Raw genomic sequence first — 21449 nt, 5'->3', positions numbered from 1 at the left:
GCGACAAAGCTATACACAGCGAGGACAACGGCATGATTCAGGTTATTCCTTGTCCTCGCTGTGTTATCCCTATAGTAACCGTATACCAGATAATCTTATGCCGAACGACAGTTAAGGAGAGTATCGAAAATAAGCTATCCACAAAATTTTCCTTCAAATAATGAAAAAAACGATATTTTATTCGAACTAAAAATTGATCCTCTATTGTACGAGGACCCTCTTCACGATTGCCCAGTAACGTTCGATGGGTCGAAGCTGAGGGCAATTTGGTGGATTGATATTTTTCCCAACAAAATTTATACCCTTTTCCGCAAGCCAATTGACAGTGGTTTTGGCATAGTGAGCCGACGCTAAATCCGGCCAAAACAGTGGAGGTGTACTATGCTTCTTATATAAAGGCAGTAATCTATTCTGGAAATACTCAGATCGATAGATTTCTGCATTTTAGTTCCGGTAGTGTAAAAAATGGTTGACTTCAAACCACAGGAACATATTGCTTGCCATACCAGTATCTTTCGACCGAATTTCTCCACTTGAATTGACCTGTCCGCATCGCTCTCATCCTCCCCAACGACGACAGTAAAGTATTGTGGACCTGGAAGGGTTTTTGAGTCCTCCTTTACATAAGTCTCATCGTCCATTAAAACGCATGCATCCGGACACTGCAAAAGACGTGAATACAATTTCCGGGCCCTTGTTGCTGCTCGGTTCTTCTGTTCTACATTTTGTTTCGAGATTTTCTGCTTCTTGTAGGTCTTCAGGTGATTTCGCCTCTTGATACGCTGGATCATTCCGACACTCGTTCCTGCTCTTTGTTGGTCAAATCACGTATTGACATTGATTTGTTCTTCATGATTAGAGATACCACTTTCTTGTCCAGTTCCTGTTAGCTCATCCAAAGAATAGTGATGATGAATTGATGAATTCCAAACCGCTTCACCAATTTTCGCATAGTAATTTTCAAACGCACAAACAAGTGAACAAATGAAAGCTGACAGCCAAACGCACAGCATGCTGTGATCTGAGTATAAAAACCCATCACAAATACATGCGTACAACACAAATGTATGTGGATAGCTTATTTTCGATACACTCCTTATGCCAAACGACTTTATGCTAAATGACTGTTGCTGTTTCCAGAGATGCCAGGTTTCCAGAGATGCCAGGTTCACTGATTCTCTTTCCAGAGATGCCAGGTTCACAGATTCTGAACATGCAACGACACAGATTTTCACAGTTTTCTGAAATCAATCACAGACTGACAATGAGCCCATAAAAGTCTTCAAAAACAAAGTGTCCTAAAGAGCGTTTAAGGATCAAATGTAAACCAAGTTTACTCGTGTTGGTGATTTGTGTTTTACGTAAATTTTATTTGGTACGTATATCATGGATCTATGTATTTATATGTGCAGTGCAACCAGTTTAACAAAGTGGCTTGAAAGATTGAGTTTCAAACAGCCTTTTTAGCAATAATTTGCTCTCAAACGAATGTTAAGTCTGATTTTTTGGATGAAATATAAGTTTTGATTAATTTTCCAACAATGTTTGATGTGAAATTGCTTACACTTTATGAATGTAGATTTTAATTCCCTAGTTAAAAAAGTTGGCTACACTGCTTTAAGGCATTTGTATTAGATCGCGCTAAACAAAATAAACAAAACTAAATATTTTCTGTTAAAAAAGCAGTTTTCCAGAAAAATAATTTTTTTTACAAAAACCTTCCATATCGATTGCGTTTCGCGTGCTAATTTGAAGGTTTCTATTTTGCGGAATTACTAAACAAAGGAACGTAAATTTATATTTCGAAAAAATTTCTGCGAAAGAAAATTCATATAGGAATGTGTGCGTTGCTAATCAAATGTGTTAGTGGAATCATAGATAATTTCTTTAAATTAAAAGGATAAATCTGGCATCCTTGGCTGTCTCAGTTGCAACGTCGATTTGCGTGTGCAAAGTAGGCTGTAGTAATAGGCTGTAGGCTTCTCTTTCGCCCCGCCTTATTGTCTGTCAACCTGTAATGACGGAGTATTTACAGAGCCTATTCATCCAGTTAGCGTATTCAATTTTCACAGTATGCAGTTCTACGGTCGACCAATTTTATTGTCTAGGTACCTTACTGTGAACTCATGCGAAAGAATCAAAATTATCGTATTCTACTTTATCTAATCTACTGTGTCTAATTATTAACATATCAAAGCGGTTCGCTGAGAAGTGGATTGAAAGGTACATAAATAGAGATATTCTTGAATGTAAAAAACAAAACCGACGTCCTAAAAGCACGACTGAGTTATCACATATGTTTAGTAATAACCGTACTCTGTGCCTGCGCGCAGTGATGGCATTTCACCAGAGTGATACACGCTGGTGTAAGATTTTTGTCTACACGGGGGATTCAAGAAGCGAAACATCACACACAAAGGATAGCGCATTTCTTCTCAGTGTCGAATAGACAGAATTTAAGTGTGTGCTGGTGGTTAAAGCAGTTGGCGCGAGTGAAACACATTCTTTTCGCATGAATCGCTCTAACGCGCACTCGCCTAAATACACCCAAATGACCACTGGTGCGTGCTAGTGAGCGAACACTTCTGTGATTTAATTTTAAAATTTATAGAGGGTAACGATGGCCTTGCTATGACAATCTTTTTCGCAGCAAGGAAAAACTAATTTTTAACGATAAATTGCGCTTTTGTTGAATATGCGTGCCCCACGCTTCTCTTATGCGAACCGTACACCAGAGTCCGGCGTGCACACTTCGGAGAAAATATCTTCATCCACCTCAGAGAATTCGAGAGCTTCGCTATAGCAAATTGGTGTGATCCAGTCTAGCACAGTTGAAAGAAAATAAACATTCGCTCTCATGATGCGTGCATACTCTTTATAATAGTGGTGTATATCTGCGAAAGAGAAGAGCTCTCGTTGATGTTGTCAGTGCGAGGGGAGAAATTATACTTGCTCTACGTCACACAGAGAAAATGGACATCTCTGCCTGCGTGAACCAATAAGCAAAGCTATACGGAGAAGCTTAATGACCGAAATGAATCGAAAGCGAAGTTCAAGGGTGAGATCATTTTTTGGGTGTGAGAGTTCGAGTGAAGCGTGCCTGATTGGGAAACAGTGCCAGTTTCGTTCAAAGCACTGTCAAACATCCGAGAAAAGTGAATTTATGGGGATATTTCTCAGAACGAGAATTTGGTTGCGTGGAGCATTACTCGCACAATTTGATTGCATCGAAAATATTCAAAGTCTTCAAACACAGCCGACCGAGTAGATGATTCAAGAGGACACTGCTCGAAAACATCGAAGCCCCTTTTAACGATCGCCACCTTGGCTTACCAAGTCTTCCGACGCGAAGCCTATCGAACAAATCTAAAAAGCAAATTTACAGGAAAGGCTATTCCATTTACACTGCTGTCCTGAAAAATACGGAAGATTTGGCGTTTCTACAGCTTGCTTCGTTGAAAACCTCTTAGAAAGCATATGTCTCGAATGTGCCTGGTTATTTTCAATGATGGTGGGGACTAGACTGTTTACTGATTGGTTACACCACTGTAAATAACAATTGAAATAACAACTTCTATTACTTTTGAAATACTGGAGCCTCCTTTCGTGCGGAGCATTGTACATTGAATAAACCGCCGATGAATTCTTGGATTTAATTATTTTTTACCTTTTTTTATATATATAAAAAATAGGTATAGAATTCGCTCAAACTTTCGAAAAATTTTCCGAGGGCCGGAGGGCCGAATGTCATATACCAATCGATTTAGCTCGACGAACTGAGCAAATGTCTGTGTGTGTGTGTGTGTGTGTGTGTGTGTGTGTGTGTGTGTGTGTGTGTGTGTGTGTGTGTGTGTGTGTGTGTGTGTCTGTGTGTGTGTGTGTGTGTATGTGTGTGTGTGTATGTGTGTGTGTGTGTGTGTGTGTGTGCCTGTATGTGTGTTGTCAACTAAGAGGTCGAGATCTCAGAGATGGCTGGACCGATTTTGATCAAACTAGTCGCAAATGAAAGGTCTCCCCGTCACCCAGAACGCTATTGAATGGTTTTGAGATCGGATGTTTACTTTTTGAGTTATACGAAGTTTTATGTCAAAATTTTCAGTTTTTTGACAGTATCTGTCACAATTGACCTTGAAAACAGAATATGTTTTCAGACTTAGATTCCGCACGGTATTAGCTATCCAACAAGCCATAGATTGTTAAAATCCGTTCATTTTTAACGGAGATATCGAATTTTTTGTGTAAGCGACTTTTCCCCCATATTCCAGCAGTAGAAGTTCTGAGCGCTGTATGGCAAAGAAAGGCTTGGGAGCAACGTAAAACACGATTTTTTATACTGTTACATACATTTGTTTCTAAGTACCAAAAAGACTGTGAACAGCATTATTTTTCATGACATTTTGCCTCGGACCAATTTTAGCACGGTTCGTTTTTGGCAACATAATCGTTCGAATATGACATATTGGAAAGATGGCAGTACTTCCGAATTCTGAACAATTTCATAATTATATTGATTTAAACTGCTTACAGCAATAAATGCTGGAAGAACAAAACACCCATATACCATTTGAATCAGTTCGTCGAGATCAGCAAATGCATATGTGACAAATAATTTCACTCAATTTTTTACCTTATTTTCGAAGATGACTCAACCGTTTTCTACAAACTCAGATTCATATGAAAATTCGTATGCTCCTAAACAAGGTTCCTGAATTATGTTTGGATCCGACTTCTGGTTCCGGAACTACAGGATGATATGTGAAACGAAATTAAAATTGTGTAACTTATTTTCCTCGTAGATGGCTGAACCGATCTAAGATTCAAATGATATCTAAGAATCATCTAAGATTTGCTGATTTGAATAGTCGACAACCAAATAAACTTATTTCAGTTTTAGTGGTATTCAGTTTTCGATTCGGAAGGCACCCAACAATTTAACTCGTACTACGATTTCTCAAAGATGTCTATACTGATTTTTAAACATATTGAAACAAATGTAAACTAATCAGGTCAATTTGTCTGACTTCGGCTACACCGATTTTCGAATTCCGGCTCCAGTATCGAATCGTTTCTCAAAGCTCAATCGTTTTCTCAAATAAAGCCAAATCGAATTTCAGAAAAAAATTCAAATTAAAATAAACTTATAGTCCCACACAAAATTAATTAATTTTATTCAATACTGACTTCCGATTCTGGAATTACAGGAGGATGAATTTTTAAAATTCAAACCGATATAGAAGATGATAATCCCGAAAAGCTTGAAAGTTGGACTCAAAACTATTGCAATTTATTCGTCATATAGTCATACGAATCGGTTTGGTTTATGCTGGTTCCTGAATACCGGCTCTGGAAGTACCTTAAATTACCGTAAATTCTAAAGTGGAACTCACTTCGACATGTCATGAAAAGTTTAATCGATTGTAACCATTTTAGATAGAGTAATGAGTGATTAAAATGTCAAATTGCAGCTTAAAACGACGGTCATTAAAATAATGTCATGAAAACCGAAGAATATTCATGAAAAAAACACATGCGGATTGATAAAAAAGGTATCATCTCACTGATAGGTGGATTAAGCACGTTTTTATTTATAAAGTATCATTTAGATTGCATTCGTTCCGTATGTATGAATCGATGAATGAAATCCTGATGAAACTTTACTGCGAATTCAAATTTATTAAATTAACATCATAAATATGAATAGCGTATGATATATCGTGCGCAAAACTTCATATATAATAATATTTACTTTAAAAGTTTAATTCCTAACAATTTTACTAGAGCACCAGTTGATAATTTAATTTCTTTGTATATTAAAATTGTACTCAAGTGTTTTATTTGTCTTATAACCAACACAAATGACCAAAGAAAAGTAAGCAACATATTCGTGTGTAATACTTCCATCTTTTGACAAACCATTGCCAAAGATTCAAATTAGTTATTTCTGTGGCGAAATTCCAAAATTATATGTTAAACAATGAAATATTTAGTTTTTTTTTGCAATGACCGAGTGGAAACATATGAATATAAATATGAATGAAAACTTAACATAAAAGATGGTTTATTGGAAAAAGATACGCTCAGAGACAGGACTCGAACCTGCATTCTTATTCATTCCGTGCATACGCACTACCATTTCGCCGCTCTGAACCTTGTTATAAGACACTCTAACACACAGTCAGACACAATAGCGCGTATATCGAACATGGTCTACATCCTGGCCGTCACCCGACCGATACCAAACATACATCCAAACATCCTTTCTGTCCATCAAACATTGGTCTTCTCGTTGTTGTTAACATTTGAACGTATGATATATCATACGGTGGGATAATACAGCAGTATTTTTTCCAAAGCATGTCGTTAACCGATAAACTTGAGCATCAGAATTTTCTGATTAGTTGAAGTCTTTCGAAAATCTCTTGCCATCAGCAAATGAAAGGCATCGACGAATGAAATTGTTTATCGCAGCTTACAATACAATATATACAAATAATTATTTTATCAATAACAATCCGCTAAAAACCGAAGCGAAGGTATATTTTGGACGGAATGCACCAAATCTTTCTGTTTATATTGTACCTTCATCTTCGATAGTACTTCTACCGGTGCTATTTAAAAGACATTGAATCGTATATATAAATATCACTCTCAAAATATAAACATATATCTTAAAAGAAAAAAAATAATAATAGTGATTTGGCATATCCCAACATCTTCAACACAAATTGAGGATATCTACTAATTTGGTTCAAATTTGAGAACCTCTGGGATTATAACCCCTTGGTTAAAGTAACTCTTGTAAATCAGTGCATCGAAAATTCGAGCCGAATCTTGAACTAGCTTGAAAAATCACAATCGATGGTTAATTCGAAAAATCCGACAGCCCTAGGTACGGTGACATACCAACAACTCTCAGCAACTCTTTTCAAGACGGGAATCCAGATCATTCTGCCACTATCATGTAACACAATCAATCACTTAACATTTTATTGATCGTTTGGCTTTCTTCTTTGATCAAAACAAGGTCATAAATTGGTCAAAAATAAAAACAAAAAACAGAAAAGTATCCAATTATCATCGCCCTCGCGAGCTAGAATTCTAATTTCTTTCTCTTGCTTGGCTCACCTAAGCTAGTATCCAGTTCGGGTGAACCGGCTTTGTTGTCGGAAAAGTCTTCCTCTTCGTTAAACCATATTTCCTCTTCCTCGTCAACCTGTCTCTGATCTCGCCGGTACCGGCTGCTGTTCCGTAAAATTGAGGGCACGCTATTTGAAAGAGAAGAAAAAAGAAAATTCGAAATCGATATAGACTGCAAATGCATCATTCTTTCGCGAGCTCACCTGTCTAAACCACCTTTTTCCTTCTCCTTCAGTCGGTCCTGCTGCTGGTCATACTTGTTCTTTAGCGTCTTGAACGTCTGCACGTACTGCACATCATCGAAGATTTTGCCAAAACTCTCTACAAAATACGTGTACAATGATTTGATGTCCTCGATCTTGATGAATTCAAACAGCTCCAGGATTGCCGACTCGAGCAGATTGTACCGACCGTTGTTCCGGATGAAGGCATCCACCACCGGTGCAAACAAATTGCCCTTCACGATGTGTCTGAAAAAATGGAAAATTCCAATATTAAATTCGATTCTCCGTCACCAAAAACAAACAGCTCTCATCAGGTCAGAACAAGAGAACACCACCGCCGTGAATTATACTTGAACTATGACTATTCTTTGTAGTACTTGCCTATTATAGAACTCATCTTTCAGTGCGATGATTTTCCGCAGAAATCGTAAAGCACCCAGGACCAGGAACGTGTGTGTACTCTTCATTAGTACCAATATTCGTCGCAGCAGATCCTTATTGATGATACAATTCTTGATGTGGTAGGTGTGGTGTTCCACGCAAAACGACAACAGCTCCAGTACTAAACCCAGAAGTTGCACCGTGTGGTAGTCTTCGTTGGCTGGCTTATCGGTGAGGGTGTTTAGAAGGAGAGGAGCTGCGGAAACAACCAGAATATGCCGGTCACGACGCTGACGGAAACGAAACGGATATTCTTCAATCTTACCAGTCAAAGTTTGTATGCTATGCTTATAGAAAAAGTTTAAAAAGTCCGACTTTTCCGACTTGTTCACCGAGCTGAGCATGTTTTCCGGATCGAGAAGTATCCTCAGGACTCCCATCAGCTGCACTGCACCCCCAAGCTCCGGTTCCGAATCGGATAGCATCTGTTCGATCGCTATATTGATAAGGGTTTGATCCTGCAAATATTGCACAGTTTTAACGGTTGAAAAACAGTCAAGTTGTAAGTAATCCTATCAAATCAAATGTTGCAAATCAACAGAACTTTGAAAAGTGCGATCGCTTAATCAGCAACCAACAGAACGGACGAACTGTTTATTTGTAACGACTGGAAAAAGGCGACGAGCTTTCTGTGAAAAGTTTTCCCACAGATTGATGAACAAACATTTACACTGTACTTCACACTCAACCTGCTATCCCATACGAACAAGGACAGATAAGCCATCATTCCTCTACCCACAGTCCTCCCCCCACACTTACCTCGTCCGTGTCGGAGTTGTTATACTGCTGCAGTGTGTAATCGCGCACAATCGATGGCGAGTACTCGACGATTGTCGTCAGAATGTCGATCGATGCAGCCTTCGTTTTCTTATCGTTGATAGCCAGCGTAATCTCCAGCGCCGGCAGAATACCCAAGCTGATAAGCGTTTTGTAGAAAGTTTCCTTACTTTGCGGCTGCAAATACTGGGCAAAGTTACAAAACTCCTTCAGAAACAGAATAATGTCCCGCCGCTTTGCGTCGGTTGTGTTGGGGTCTGTTAGTAGGGTGAACAAATCATCCAAGAACTTTTCGTCCTCCTGGATCAGAGTGACTATTTCGACCTTGTTGAAAAAAATGAACGAGGAGAGTGTATTCAACATGTTATCTTCAAACAGAGATGGGGTCGGCAGCACGATATCCTGTATGTACTGCACCCGATACGTTTGATGTATCTTCGCCAGCAGATCGCTGTTACGAATCGGTATAGCTTCCCGAAATTTAGCCAACTGTTTCAAATACTGCCGATGCTGCTTCGGCGGGTTGCCCGTCGGGTCATACTCCAAACATCCAACCACATCGAAGATCGTGTCCTCGGCGAACATGATCTCGAAGAGGGCATTTTTGTTCAGCAGGAAAATGTTTTTGAAAATTTCGTATAGATAGTGTAATCCTTCGTGATTTTCAAGATCCTCACATATGTGAAACAAATTTAGTAACTTTTTGATGTAGTTTTCAATTTCGATCGTCTGTGCTAGTTTGTCCTTTCGAATCTGTGACGTTAGGCCGTTGGCAATCGCCTCGGAAATATCTTCCAGTCGGGACAGCTCGCACGGAGGTAACTCTATGGGTGGTGCCGAATCCGACATGTCCTCGAATCGTTCGTCCTCCGATTCCTCCACAACATCCTGTGTTATTTCGACGGAGGGATCTTTGCCTTGTACCTGAGAAAAAAACAGTAGCATGATATTATGATACACGGTCATAAATAGTTAGAAACAAACAACAAACCTGACAAATTTTCTCCCATATTTCATCACAGCCCGCCTTCTCCTGAAAGCTAAGCGCCAGATCGAAATTGTCACCCTCGCTCCATACGATTAGGGTGTCCTGCTGTTTGTGATAGATTGTATCTGGGTGGATTTTACTTTCCAGCAGCATCGAGCCATCGTTTTCGGCGTGGACCAGCAAGGATACACCTGGATTACAAAAGTATAAATTAAGAATTGATTTATATGCTGTCTGCAAAAATCGAAGCCAGTTATCGGAAACTGCGACAAGAACAAGATTTTCTTCATTCCTTTAACTAAAAAAACTTTATCTTTATAGAATGTGCTAAGTCAATTCTCTGATATGTCGTTTTTTGGGTCCCAAACAGAATGTTCGGAAATCGAAACACTGAAAAGATATATTTCGTTTTTATTATAAGGAGAGGATATGTTATCAATGGCTGGACTGATTGTCATAAATTTTGAAAGCTGTACGTAAAAATTTTCTGCGATACACCGTTAATTAAAATATATTTCCGGTACAAATTTCCAAATCATCAAAGGACCACGCCACTTGAGCCAATTTCTTCTAATTAGGGCTTTTGTCCGCTGAAGTACCCGTATCCTCGTTGTATACGGCTCGATACGGCTGTATACGAAAGAGTGCTCGCAGGTGTGGCTTTACACACCTGGTTTGATACAAAGTGCATTCCTTCAGGAGTTTCTCAAGGAAGTCATCTCAAACTAAATTGAATTCTCCTATCATCGATGATAATCTTCAACTATTCATTCGTTTGAAGAATGTCCGTCGACGACAATATGAACGTTTTCGAGACCTTGCTATGGAAACCATAATGCCCTCAATGAACGAATTTCGATGGCTGCTCGGCTTCCAATGGAAATTGATCATCAATGTCAACTTCTCTTTCTGAGCAGCCAAGATAGCCGTGTGGTGTCGATAGCGGTTCTCAACTGGTTAAGAATAACACTACTGTTCACCTGTCCCGATGGTATCCAGTCCACCAAACAAGTAAGCCGTGTGGCATCCGGTGGAATCATTTTCAACCAAGAATTGATCCACTGGTTTCCTGTTCAATGTCGTAAAAAGCCACTAAAATGGGAGCTCGTAAGTCAAGGTATATTTCCGTACCGATGACTGAATGAGTATACGAGCCTAAACAAGGCAGTCTTAAACGGAACCTTTGAGGGCTTTGTCCTTACGGAGCTCAAAACTCCGTGTCACAGCTAGACTGACCCATTGAAGGCATACACACAAAATATGTTCCGTTTTAGCCATATTTGCCGAATAACTGGTCTTCACTGAGCGATGACTTCATATTCTTCATATTCTATGAGTTCCAGTGGAGCTATAGCCATCAATACTAAATTCATTTCTATTTATTTGCTCTCATACAATACTAAACTTAATCACTTTTGAACAAAACAAAACAAAACAGATTTTGGTAAGGCTTTTTTGAGATGGCTACGTAATTCACTCAAGTATCTGAGTTTCAAATGCGGGATGATGTAACTATTGCACCTTCATCCTACAAAACCGGACCTCATAAGATGGATGATGCAGTTGGGAATTCACCCGCCGTTGAAAATTCGTATGCTGGAAATTGTCAGTTATCAACTATCTTGAACGAGTTGGCTAAAGCTGGCACCACGAAAGAAACATCCAGCTTCATCACTGTCAACTAGTTGGATAAAGCACAGAATTTGTTTTTAGGCTACATTCAAACATGCCAGGCACTGGCGCTCTCAGACAACAGCATTTTGACCAGATTTGAATCTGAAAATGTCAAAACGTTGTTGCAATTTTCCAGGCATCATTACAGGATTCTTGTCAGAGCTCTGACTGCACATTGCAAACCATAACATGGCTACTGTTCAGTGTGCTGAATATTATTTTTGTGATTTGTGTAAGTTCGATTGCATACTTCATAGCAACCGATATATAACTAGCCCGCATTGACGCAACTACGTATCCGGGTTTTTGTTTACTCATACAGAGTTGAATCTGTGTATGGGGAGCTAACATTGAAGGATATTCTATCTTTTCTCACCCAATGTGGTAAGTAACTATAGTCAAATGGGTTCATTGTTTCTCCTGGAGTGAGTTAATCCTTTCTGTATTGACATTAAAAGGCTTTAGCAGATTGCTTAGCATCCCGAATTTACTTCACATATTTCAAATTGTTCTGCATTCTTGCGGGAATGCAGAATGGTGTCGCTTCTATAAAAGCTCTAAATCCTCTCGGGGGGTTGAAGGTTTTATCAACTGTGCATTTTGGCACCTGCAAATCGTTCAGCATGCTTTCGTGAATGCAGAACGATTTAACTCTTTTTGTTCTGTGCTGTTTTCTCACCTCACCCAATTCACATCCCATCGATGTTCCTTTTATTTTTCCCTTCCCATCAAGAAAATAATGAGAAGCCATGGCAAGACACAAATCTTCAAATAAGTAGGAGAACGTGCCACTTGAGCCAATTAGTTCTGATTTCTGACACCTTTTTTGAAACTTTCTAAGGTTTTTATGAAACTTCGAAAAAAATTTAAAAACGACGAAAAAACTCAAAAATTTTCTTAGCAGTTGGAGAGTGACCACAATTTTAATTTGAACGTTGTAAGTCCTATTGAAAATGAAGTCTCACTGAAATATGATCATATTTCAACTCAAGTGGTGGTACAAGCTGATATTACTGAGACGAAAGACGAACCCTACTTCCCCTCTATGTAAATATGTCACTTGTGTACATAGTAGGTTTGAGTTAGGCTGAATTTGGAAATATATTTTATCAGGCAATTCGACCCTGACTAGCTATCCAAGTAGACGTTTTTTGGACAAATATATCTAAAGGAAAGTGTCCTAATTAAAGTGAGTATAAATCTTAAAGTGGCGACGAGTGAAAATCGGTTTCCTTCGGTTTTCGCGTGTGGTATTGTTCGATCTTCGGAATCCGCGTAAAAAAAATCGCATGACTTCGGAAATTCACATAAAAAAGGCGTAACTCCAGAAATCAGCGTAAAGCCAAACACGTAGCTTCAGGAATCCGCATAAAAAAGACCTCAGTGTACTCAACTTGTCTTAAAATATATTTTTAAGTCATGCTACAATAATATACACTGAGGTCTTTTTTATGCTACTTTTTTCATGCGAATTTTCAGAGTTATGCGGTTTTTTTTTATGCGAAGTTTCAGAGTTATGCGGTTTTTTTTATGCGAATTTTCAGAGTTATGCGGTTTTTTATGCGTTTTTTATGCGGTACGTAAACTCGCATAAAAAAGACTTCAGTGTAATACAAACATAACATTTAACATAACACAACAAAAATAAATACGGAAGAGATAAATCAAAAAATAAACATAGTTACTACGATTTCGACCCCAACAATCCTGCTATTGAGTACGACTCCAATCTTTCACGTAAAAAAACAAGGACCAACTTATTACTTAATATTAGAAATTAGGACCACATTGTGTCTGTTTCTTTAACAATAAATAAACAATTTAAGGTCCACTACTAGAAGGTTGGTAACGCCCTTCTCCTGTCATGCACACAGTCTCATTAAAACATTTTTGTCTGGTTTTGTTAGGATAATTTCTGACACAAATTCATTTTTGATACAAGTTCATTCAGATAGTTCACAAAAGCATGCTTCAGCACTGAAGTTACATATTCGGCAGCATTCCTCAGACCAAATGTTTCAGCAATAATACATTTGAACTTGATCAAACTTCCGAGAAAATTGTGCGGTAATGAGTTTTGTCGTTTACACCACTCATACCACTATACTTCCGCAACTGTAAGTGACTGCCATTTGCTCTTCGAACTCTATCAATGACCAAATAGAAACACTCAAACGCGACTCGACGGAATCGATTCAGCCCTCTCCGAGAAAATTAAGCGATAAGAAAAAAGTGGTTTATGTCGTTTACGTCACTTATACCATTATATCTTCGGTACCAGAAGTAATGACCATTTGATCTTCGAACTTGATCAATGACCCAATAGCAGCTTTTAAGCAAGCGTAAGCTTGTGGAAAATTGGTAAAAAGGCCATTTAACAAAATAGTATTTGGCATAAATGTGGATTCATAATATGCCCCATAACTTTGCTAACATATTGATTTACTTAAGATTTTCCGAAAAATTAATTGAACGGATTCTTAAAGGAAGCTATCATGTTCAAAATAGCACCATTTGGCATAACGCCGACTGATCTAATGGCATTTGGCATGATGGACATTTAACATAACGGCTATTTGCCATAATAGGCTATTGGCATTATGGTCGTTTGGCATAGTGTTTGATACTGCGATGGCCGTTTTGGCATGACGGCATTTAGTAAAAAAAAGTCATTTGGAATTCTAACGTTTAACATAGATCGTGAAATCAGGAACACTAATTGAAAATAAGCCACCAAAAATGTCTTGCCACAACGTTGGTTTGAACTCAAACGAATAATGGATTACATGTCAGTATGCGAGGGACCGCCGCTTCCGACGCCATTGTGTCAAATAATAAAAAAAGATAAAAAGATGATGATGATGATGGTCCCGCCTCATACCCCTACAAAGGTGTGAGCTGGACGATTTATCTAAATGATAATAAATATTGCATCACATATTTTAACCAGTTAACTAAATATAAAACGATCTGGTTAATCCAGCAGGTATAGATTCTCCCTCTAAAGTACAACTGGGAACAAGAAAGCATTCAAATATTTCCGATTTACTATCCAGGGTTATTCAAGAAAATTTCCAACCCGGGAAGATCCTTGAACAAATCAGGAATCGAACCCGATATCTTTGTCAGTATCAGACAGTAATTCACCTGGCACCTCCCGCCGGACCAGTTCATCGCTACAAACATCAGTTACGATGGAGTAACGAGACTGCGGATGAGCAGAGCCAAGCTCAATTCCATCAACAACTTCCGATCCCTATTATTTCCGAAATATAATCAATAAATAATTCATCAAATCTTACAAAGTCAAGATTCGTACTCGACACGTAGAATGCTAAAGCTCTCAAAAATAAAAGAGCTAGCAAAAATAAAACATATCCAGTTCCAGTCATATTCAATTTCCAGATTGCCTCTACCTGCTTTGCGCGAGGCTCATACTTTTGTAGACAACTCATTTTTTTAACTAAACAAATGATTGAAAATCCATCATCATCATACATAACATAACAATCTAATGCGTCTTACTTGAAAATATAACAAAAATGAAATAAATACAATCTTCGTCATTTTACACAGTTTTCGAAAAAATCAAATTGCACTAATTCATTAAAGATCTAATTACAAAGTAGATTTTATGTGTGAAATACACAATTTTTTGAACTCCCTCAATGTTGCAGCCCGCTTGATCCGTCCTGGCATCGAATTGAAAAAACTAATCCCTTTGTACAATAACGAGTTTTGCGATCTGGCTGACAAAAAGCTTGGTGTTCTCGCATCAGACGCATTTCTAGTATTGTACCTATGCAAGTCACTTCCTCTTTCAATCCGATCACACAAATATCGAGGCAGCATTCCATTTAAGATTTTGAAAATGAACACCATTGTTAAATAATATACTCTCTGTTTCACTGAAAACCATTGTAATGCGTTCAATAGAATATTAGAGGAAGTATATCTATTACATTTCAAAATCAATCGCATGACCTTATTTTGCAATCGCTGGAGTCTCAATATTTGCGTGTTGTTAGCAAGGAAGCAGAAGTCAATGTGAGGAGAGATTATTGATTTATACAGGAGAATTTTACTACTGGTCGTTAAATCATTTTTCAGGCGGCATAATACACCGTACTTTTTGGCAACCTCTTGATGATGTTGTTAACGTGAGATTTGAATGTTAGCTTTTCATCAATTATAACTCCAAGATACTTCAACTCTCTAACGCGATCAATAATCTCTCCATCAATTTCAATGTTGGCTTCACGTCCAGTGCTTAAAGTAGAAATAACCATATATTTAGTTTTTGCGACATTCAGTTTTAATTGCTTGAATTTCAACCACTGAGCCAGAGAATGTAAGTCTTCGTTCAAATGTGCAACCGCTTCATCCAAATCCTTAGCTGTAATGAACAGAACAGTATCGTCAGCAAACAAATTTATTTCACAAAACTGTAAAACTCGTTTCATGTCATTTATGTACATAATGAAACTAGACACAACATCGTTGAAAACAGTTCTCTGAGTTTTATCAAATAAATAGCTTTCAAACCAATTATATGCTACTCCTTCGATACCAAAGCGTTGTAGTGTTTGTAACAGTATAGGTCTAGAAATTGTTTCGAAAGCGCGCTTGAGATCCAAGAACACTGCAAAAATAGTCTCTTTAATCTCGACTTTCTCCTTCCATTTTGCTAAAACCAGGTTTAAAGCGGTGTTCGATGGATTGCACATCCCTACTGCGGGTGAAAAACAGAAACACATACACATGTATTTTTCGCTTCTATATTTTCTATCAAAATAAATGACGCACTTGTAATTGCATTGTCTAGAGAAACAGACGCGTGTTTTTTTAGGAGACCAATAGAAAGAATTTTCCCGTTCTCAATAAAGCTTACAGTCCACTAAGTATCGATCTACAAAGGTCCTTCGAGCCGGATCCGGGAAAACCAGAGAAATCGACGCGATTCTCGTGAAAAGTTTCGCGATTCCGTGTGAAATTATACGAACTGAGCATTGGTTCGTGCTGTTGCCGAGCGAATGTTAATGACGCGCTACCAGTTCACTGTGGTGGTCATTACAAAAAAGTGAAAGAGTATTTTTACTCTTATCTGCCCGACGCATCCGCGTTCCGAAACGCGAAATTGCGATAATCTGATGCAAAATTAAGCAAACTCTTGAATTGTTCGGAAAAGGTTACGTGACTAAATTTCGGCAAATGGCGGACAAAAAATAAAGTGATGTAGTGTGCAAAAAAAATGTCGTCACCGAGTTCTAAGTCGCAAAAGACACCTAGAACACCCGTACAGATCTTGCCAACTCCTGCTGGCGAGCAGAAAGTGTTGAAAAGGAAAAGAGAAGAAGTAAAAAAGATGGAAGATAGATTGCAAGGACTGGTCAATCAGAGAGCGGCAGTTTTCGGAAAGTTGAATCGAGTGAAAAATGCCTTGAAGAGCAGTGCAAGTGATCCGAATCCAAACATTAGAAACATTCATTACCTCCAAGTTCAGCAGAAAACTGTGGATAACTGTTACAATGACTGTAATAGCATCCAGAATCAAATTTACGAACTGCCGCTTTCTGAAGAACGCATAAACGAAGAAACTGAGAGCTACGTTGAATTCGAGTCACTGCATAATGATGTTGCTGTGTGGCTGGGCATGCTGATGGATGCGACATTGAAAACAGAAGTCGCTACTGTTCCGCCCGCGATGGGGCCCTCCAATCCTGCTCACCTGCAACCTGCGATTCCAGTTCAGCCCTATGTACAACCGCTGCAAGTCCCATTACCGACCTTTGACGGGTCTTACGAAAAATGGTACTCTTTTAAAGCAATGTTTATTACTGTAATGAATCGTCATGAACAAGAGGAACCAGCACTCAAACTGTTCCACCTGCGAAATAGTCTTGTCGGACAAGCAGCTGGCATTATCGATGAAGATTTAGTCAATAACAATGACTACGACGCAGCATGGTTGATGCTCACTCAAAGATACGAAGACAAACGCGTCGTCGTTGACAAGCACGTCGAAAACCTGCTCAATTTGCCAAAGATTAATCTGGAAAACGCTATCAACATGAGAAAAATGCTTGATACTTGCATAAAGAATGTGGAAGCCTTGAAGCACCAGGACTTGCCAGCAAAGGGACTCGGTGAGCAGATGCTGGTAAATCTCATAGCAGGAAAAATGGACAAAAAGCTACGAGTAGCATGGGAAGCCCGTCAAAAGAAAAATGTACTTTCAACATATGAAGCGATACTGGAGTTTTTACAAGAGCAGTGTCGAATTTATGAAAAGCTCGAAACGAATGTGAAGCCGTCGTCGGAGAGTGTAAAACAAAAAACGATGACAAGAAGTCATACGCTTATAACAAGTGAACTGAAAGATGAACGTAAGTGTCAATTGTGTAAGGCAAACCACGAACTTTGGAAATGCGAAGCCTTTAAAAACAAAAGTGTAAGTGAAAAATATGAAGTGCTTAAAAAATGCGGTGCCTGCTTCAATTGCTTAGGAAGAGGCCACCGTACCAGCTCATGTTCTTCGTCGCGTTCTTGTCGAGAGTGTGGCAAGAAACATCACACCTCGCTTCATGCGGTAGACATTCCGAACAAGGTTGCGAATAACACCTCGACGAAACCACCAGAAATTTCCGCAGAGCCGATTGTACAGCTTGATTCGAATCCCACAAACAGATCGCAAATGGAATCGGCGACTACCTTGTGTTCAACAGACGTAAATTCCAAGAAACAAATTCTTCTTTCGACTGCCGTGATATTAGTTCACGGTTTTGGTAACACTCCTTATCTGTGTCGTGTGCTGTTAGATTCCGCTTCCCAGATGAATTTCATTACGGAACGATTCGCAAACCTTCTCTCGCTGAAACTGATGCCCACAGACGTTACAGTTAGTGGTCTAAATGGTAAAATGACCCGCATTTACCGTATGCTGCGAACCAAGTCTTGTCACGGAGACTTTAGTATCGATTTAGATGTGTTGGTAACTCCTCGGATTACTGGCGATTTACCGGTGAAATCGTTTGAAATATCGGAATGGCCCCTTTCAAGCAAAAATGTTCTAGCTGACCCAAAATTCAACAAACGAGGACGTGTCGATATGCTTATCGGGGCCGAATACTTTTGGAAATTATTAGAAGATGGTGTACTCGAACTCGGTGCGAATCTTCCGACATTGAGGAACACGAAATTTGGCTGGGTTGCCGGAGGAGTAATCGAACTCAACGCGCCGATAATTGCCCGCACCTTTTGTCAGGTGTCTGATGACGAATCGCTTGTTGAGTTACTGAGAAGTTTCTACAAGGTGGAAGCTTGCGACGAAATCCGTATCATGCCTAAGGCGAATGACGATATGTGTTTAAGGCATTTTCAGCAAACACACTACCGAACTGAGGAGGGGAGGTACGTTGTACAGCATCCATTCAACGAACGCAAAGATGAATTAGGAGACTCGCGCGAGATGGCACTGAAACGCTTTCTGAATCTGGAGCGGAAGCTATATAGACAACCGGAGTTGAAGGAGCAGTACTCACAATTCATTCGAGAATACGAGCAACTTGGGCACATGCGAGAAATACACGAGCCGATTGACGAGTATCCGGGATCAGTCTATTATTTGCCACATCATTGCGTGCTTAGGCCATCCAGTACGACAACGAAATTAAGAGTCGTATTTGATGGATCTGCAAGGACTTCAACAGGCGTTTCGATTAACGACATTCTAATGACTGGACCAACCATACAAAACGACCTGTTCGCAATTCTACTACGTTTTCGAGGATTTCAATACGTTTTCACACTGGATATTCCGAAGATGTTTCGGCAAGTAAGAATCCACCCACAGGACACGAAGTATCAACGCATCTTTTGGAGATACAACGAGAACGATCCGTTAACGATTCGAGAGCTGCAAACAGTTACATATGGTTTGGGCTCATCGCCGTTTCAAGCAACAATGGCGCTGAAGCAAGTTTCAATTGATCACAAGGACGAGTTCTCGGAAGCCGCCATGGTAATCGATAAGGGAACGTACATGGACGATATTCTGACAGGAGCTGATACATTATCAAAGGCATGTCAACTTCAACGTGATGTGAAGGACCTTCTGGCAAAGGGCTGCTTCAGTGCTCACAAGTGGTGCGCTAACCATCCAGAAATTGTTCGAGATGTTCCTGAAGAACTTCGAGGAAATGATTTCGAAGTCGCTGACGACAATCCGAAAATAATAGTAAAAACTTTGGGCATGACGTGGAATCCAATGGAAGATTGGTTTTCTGTTACCGTTCCAGATTATGACAATTCAAACGATGTTACCCGTAGGAAGCTATTAAGCCAGCTGGCTAAAATATTTGACCCGCTGGGCCTTTTTGGTCCAGTAATTACAACCGCGAAGCTGATTTTACGGGAAGTAGGTGAGCTGCAGATTGATTGGGACGATCCAGTTCCTCTTACCATAGGCAAAAAGTGGCGAAACTTTCGAAACGAAATGACTATCCTGAATGAGATGAAATTGCCAAGATGGGTCTCTTGCAAAGATGTTACAAGGTTGGAATTGCACGGGTTCGCGGATGCCTCCGATTTGGCATATGGAGCGTGCCTTTACGTACGCACGATTCAGACAAACGGTTCTGTCCAAATGAAATTAATTTGTAGTAAGTCACGCATACTACCAAAGAAAGGAACAAAAATGAAGGCCATCACAACCCCTCGTGCAGAACTACTTGCTGCTCTGCTGCTCGCCAGACTGATCGATAAGCTCTTACATGCTAGTGAATTAGATTTCGAGTTGGTACATCTCTGGAGTGACTCAAAAATAGTACTTGCTTGGATTAAAAAATCTCCACACATGCTACACACTTACGTTTCAAATCGAGTAAGCGAAATTCAACGATTAACTTCGAATTGTATCTGGAATTACATTCCTTCTCATTCGAATCCCGCTGATTTGTTATCTCGGGGAGAACAGCCAAAGCTTTTAGTCGACTCAAAGATGTGGTGGATGGGTCCGCTATCATTCAATTGTTCAAATACCGTAACAATCGAGAGCACCGAAATTACTGATGATCAATTACCAGAATTGCGAGCTGGGATAATGCTGACGATAACCGATTCTTCTAAACGAATGTCGATTTTTGACAAGGTAAGCAGTTTTAATAAGATCGTACGCAGTGTCGCCTACCTAGTACGCTTTACGATGTATATTATATCCAAGAGGAAGACAGTTTTGAAGGGTTTACTTACTGCTGAAGAAATGCAGAAGGCCCTATTGTTAATAGTACGACTGGTACAACGCGAAACATTCCAGCAAGAAATATTAGCATTGACAGATGGTGTCAATACGAAACATCGTCTCAACGGATTGAAAGCCTTCCTTGATCCGCAAGATGGAATTCTGCGAGTTGGAGGACGAATCAAGCGAGCGTTTGTGCCGTACGATAGTCGCCACCAGATGTTGTTACCAGCCAGACATCCGATCACTGAATCACTTGTTCGACACATGCACTTAGAGAATCTACACATCGGTCAGAAAGGTTTGCTAGCAATAATAAGACAACGCTACTGGCCATTAAACGTGAAAACCACAATTCGTAAGGTGATTCGGATTTGCATAACATGTTTTAAGGCGAATCCCTTGAAGACAACACAATTGATGGGTGATTTGCCGTCATATCGTATACGACCGGCGCCTGTGTTCGCTAACACCGGCGTAGATTATGCTGGACCGTTCTGGGTGAAGTCACTCTCTACCACCCGTAAACCTCAGTATACGAAAGCCTACGTGAGCTTGTTTGTATGTATGCAGACTCGTGCCATACATTTGGAACTTGTTTCCGATTTAACGACGGATGCATTCCTTGCTGCTCTGAGACGTTTCATCAGTAGACGCGGATGTCCGAGATCAATCTACTCCGATAATGCTACCAACTTTGTAGGAGCTAAAACTGAGCTACATGAGTTGTGGCTTTTGTTTCAGAACCAGTCTGCTACCCGAAAGATAACGTCATATTGTACTAACAAAGGCATCGATTGGTCTTTCATACCACCGCGCAGCCCGCACTTCGGAGGTATTTGGGAAGCTGGAGTAAAGCAGGTTAAATATCATCTCAAACGGATTGTCAGTGATCGAAGGCTGACATACGAGGAACTGTACACTACGTTGACTCAAATTGAAGCTGTGTTAAATTCTCGGCCTTTAGCAC

At 39.6% G+C, this 21449-nt stretch overlaps 1 protein-coding gene across 3 annotated transcripts in view; it reads right to left on the bottom strand.

Moving 5' to 3' along the window:
• The window catches only part of LOC131440255 (serine/threonine-protein phosphatase 4 regulatory subunit 3), a 54175-nt gene that overhangs the window by 11883 nt on the left and 20843 nt on the right, over nucleotides 1-21449 (bottom strand). For 2 of the 3 annotated variants that reach the window (XM_058611368.1, XM_058611369.1), the window contains exons 3-7: nucleotides 9571-9758; nucleotides 8562-9503; nucleotides 7743-8260; nucleotides 7341-7607; nucleotides 7126-7265 (exon numbers count right to left, since the gene is read on the bottom strand). In XM_058611368.1, the coding sequence (XP_058467351.1) occupies nucleotides 7126-7265; nucleotides 7341-7607; nucleotides 7743-8260; nucleotides 8562-9503; nucleotides 9571-9758 (2055 nt within the window). The remainder of the gene's footprint in view (nucleotides 1-7125; nucleotides 7266-7340; nucleotides 7608-7742; nucleotides 8261-8561; nucleotides 9504-9570; nucleotides 9759-21449) is intronic. The other variant, XM_058611370.1, reaches the window with a different exon arrangement.

The sequence above is a fragment of the Malaya genurostris genome, chromosome 1 (genome assembly GCF_030247185.1).
Source record: "Malaya genurostris strain Urasoe2022 chromosome 1, Malgen_1.1, whole genome shotgun sequence".
In the NCBI taxonomy this organism is placed as follows: domain Eukaryota; kingdom Metazoa; phylum Arthropoda; class Insecta; order Diptera; family Culicidae; genus Malaya; species Malaya genurostris.
This window is presented reverse-complemented; position numbering and strand designations above follow the sequence as displayed.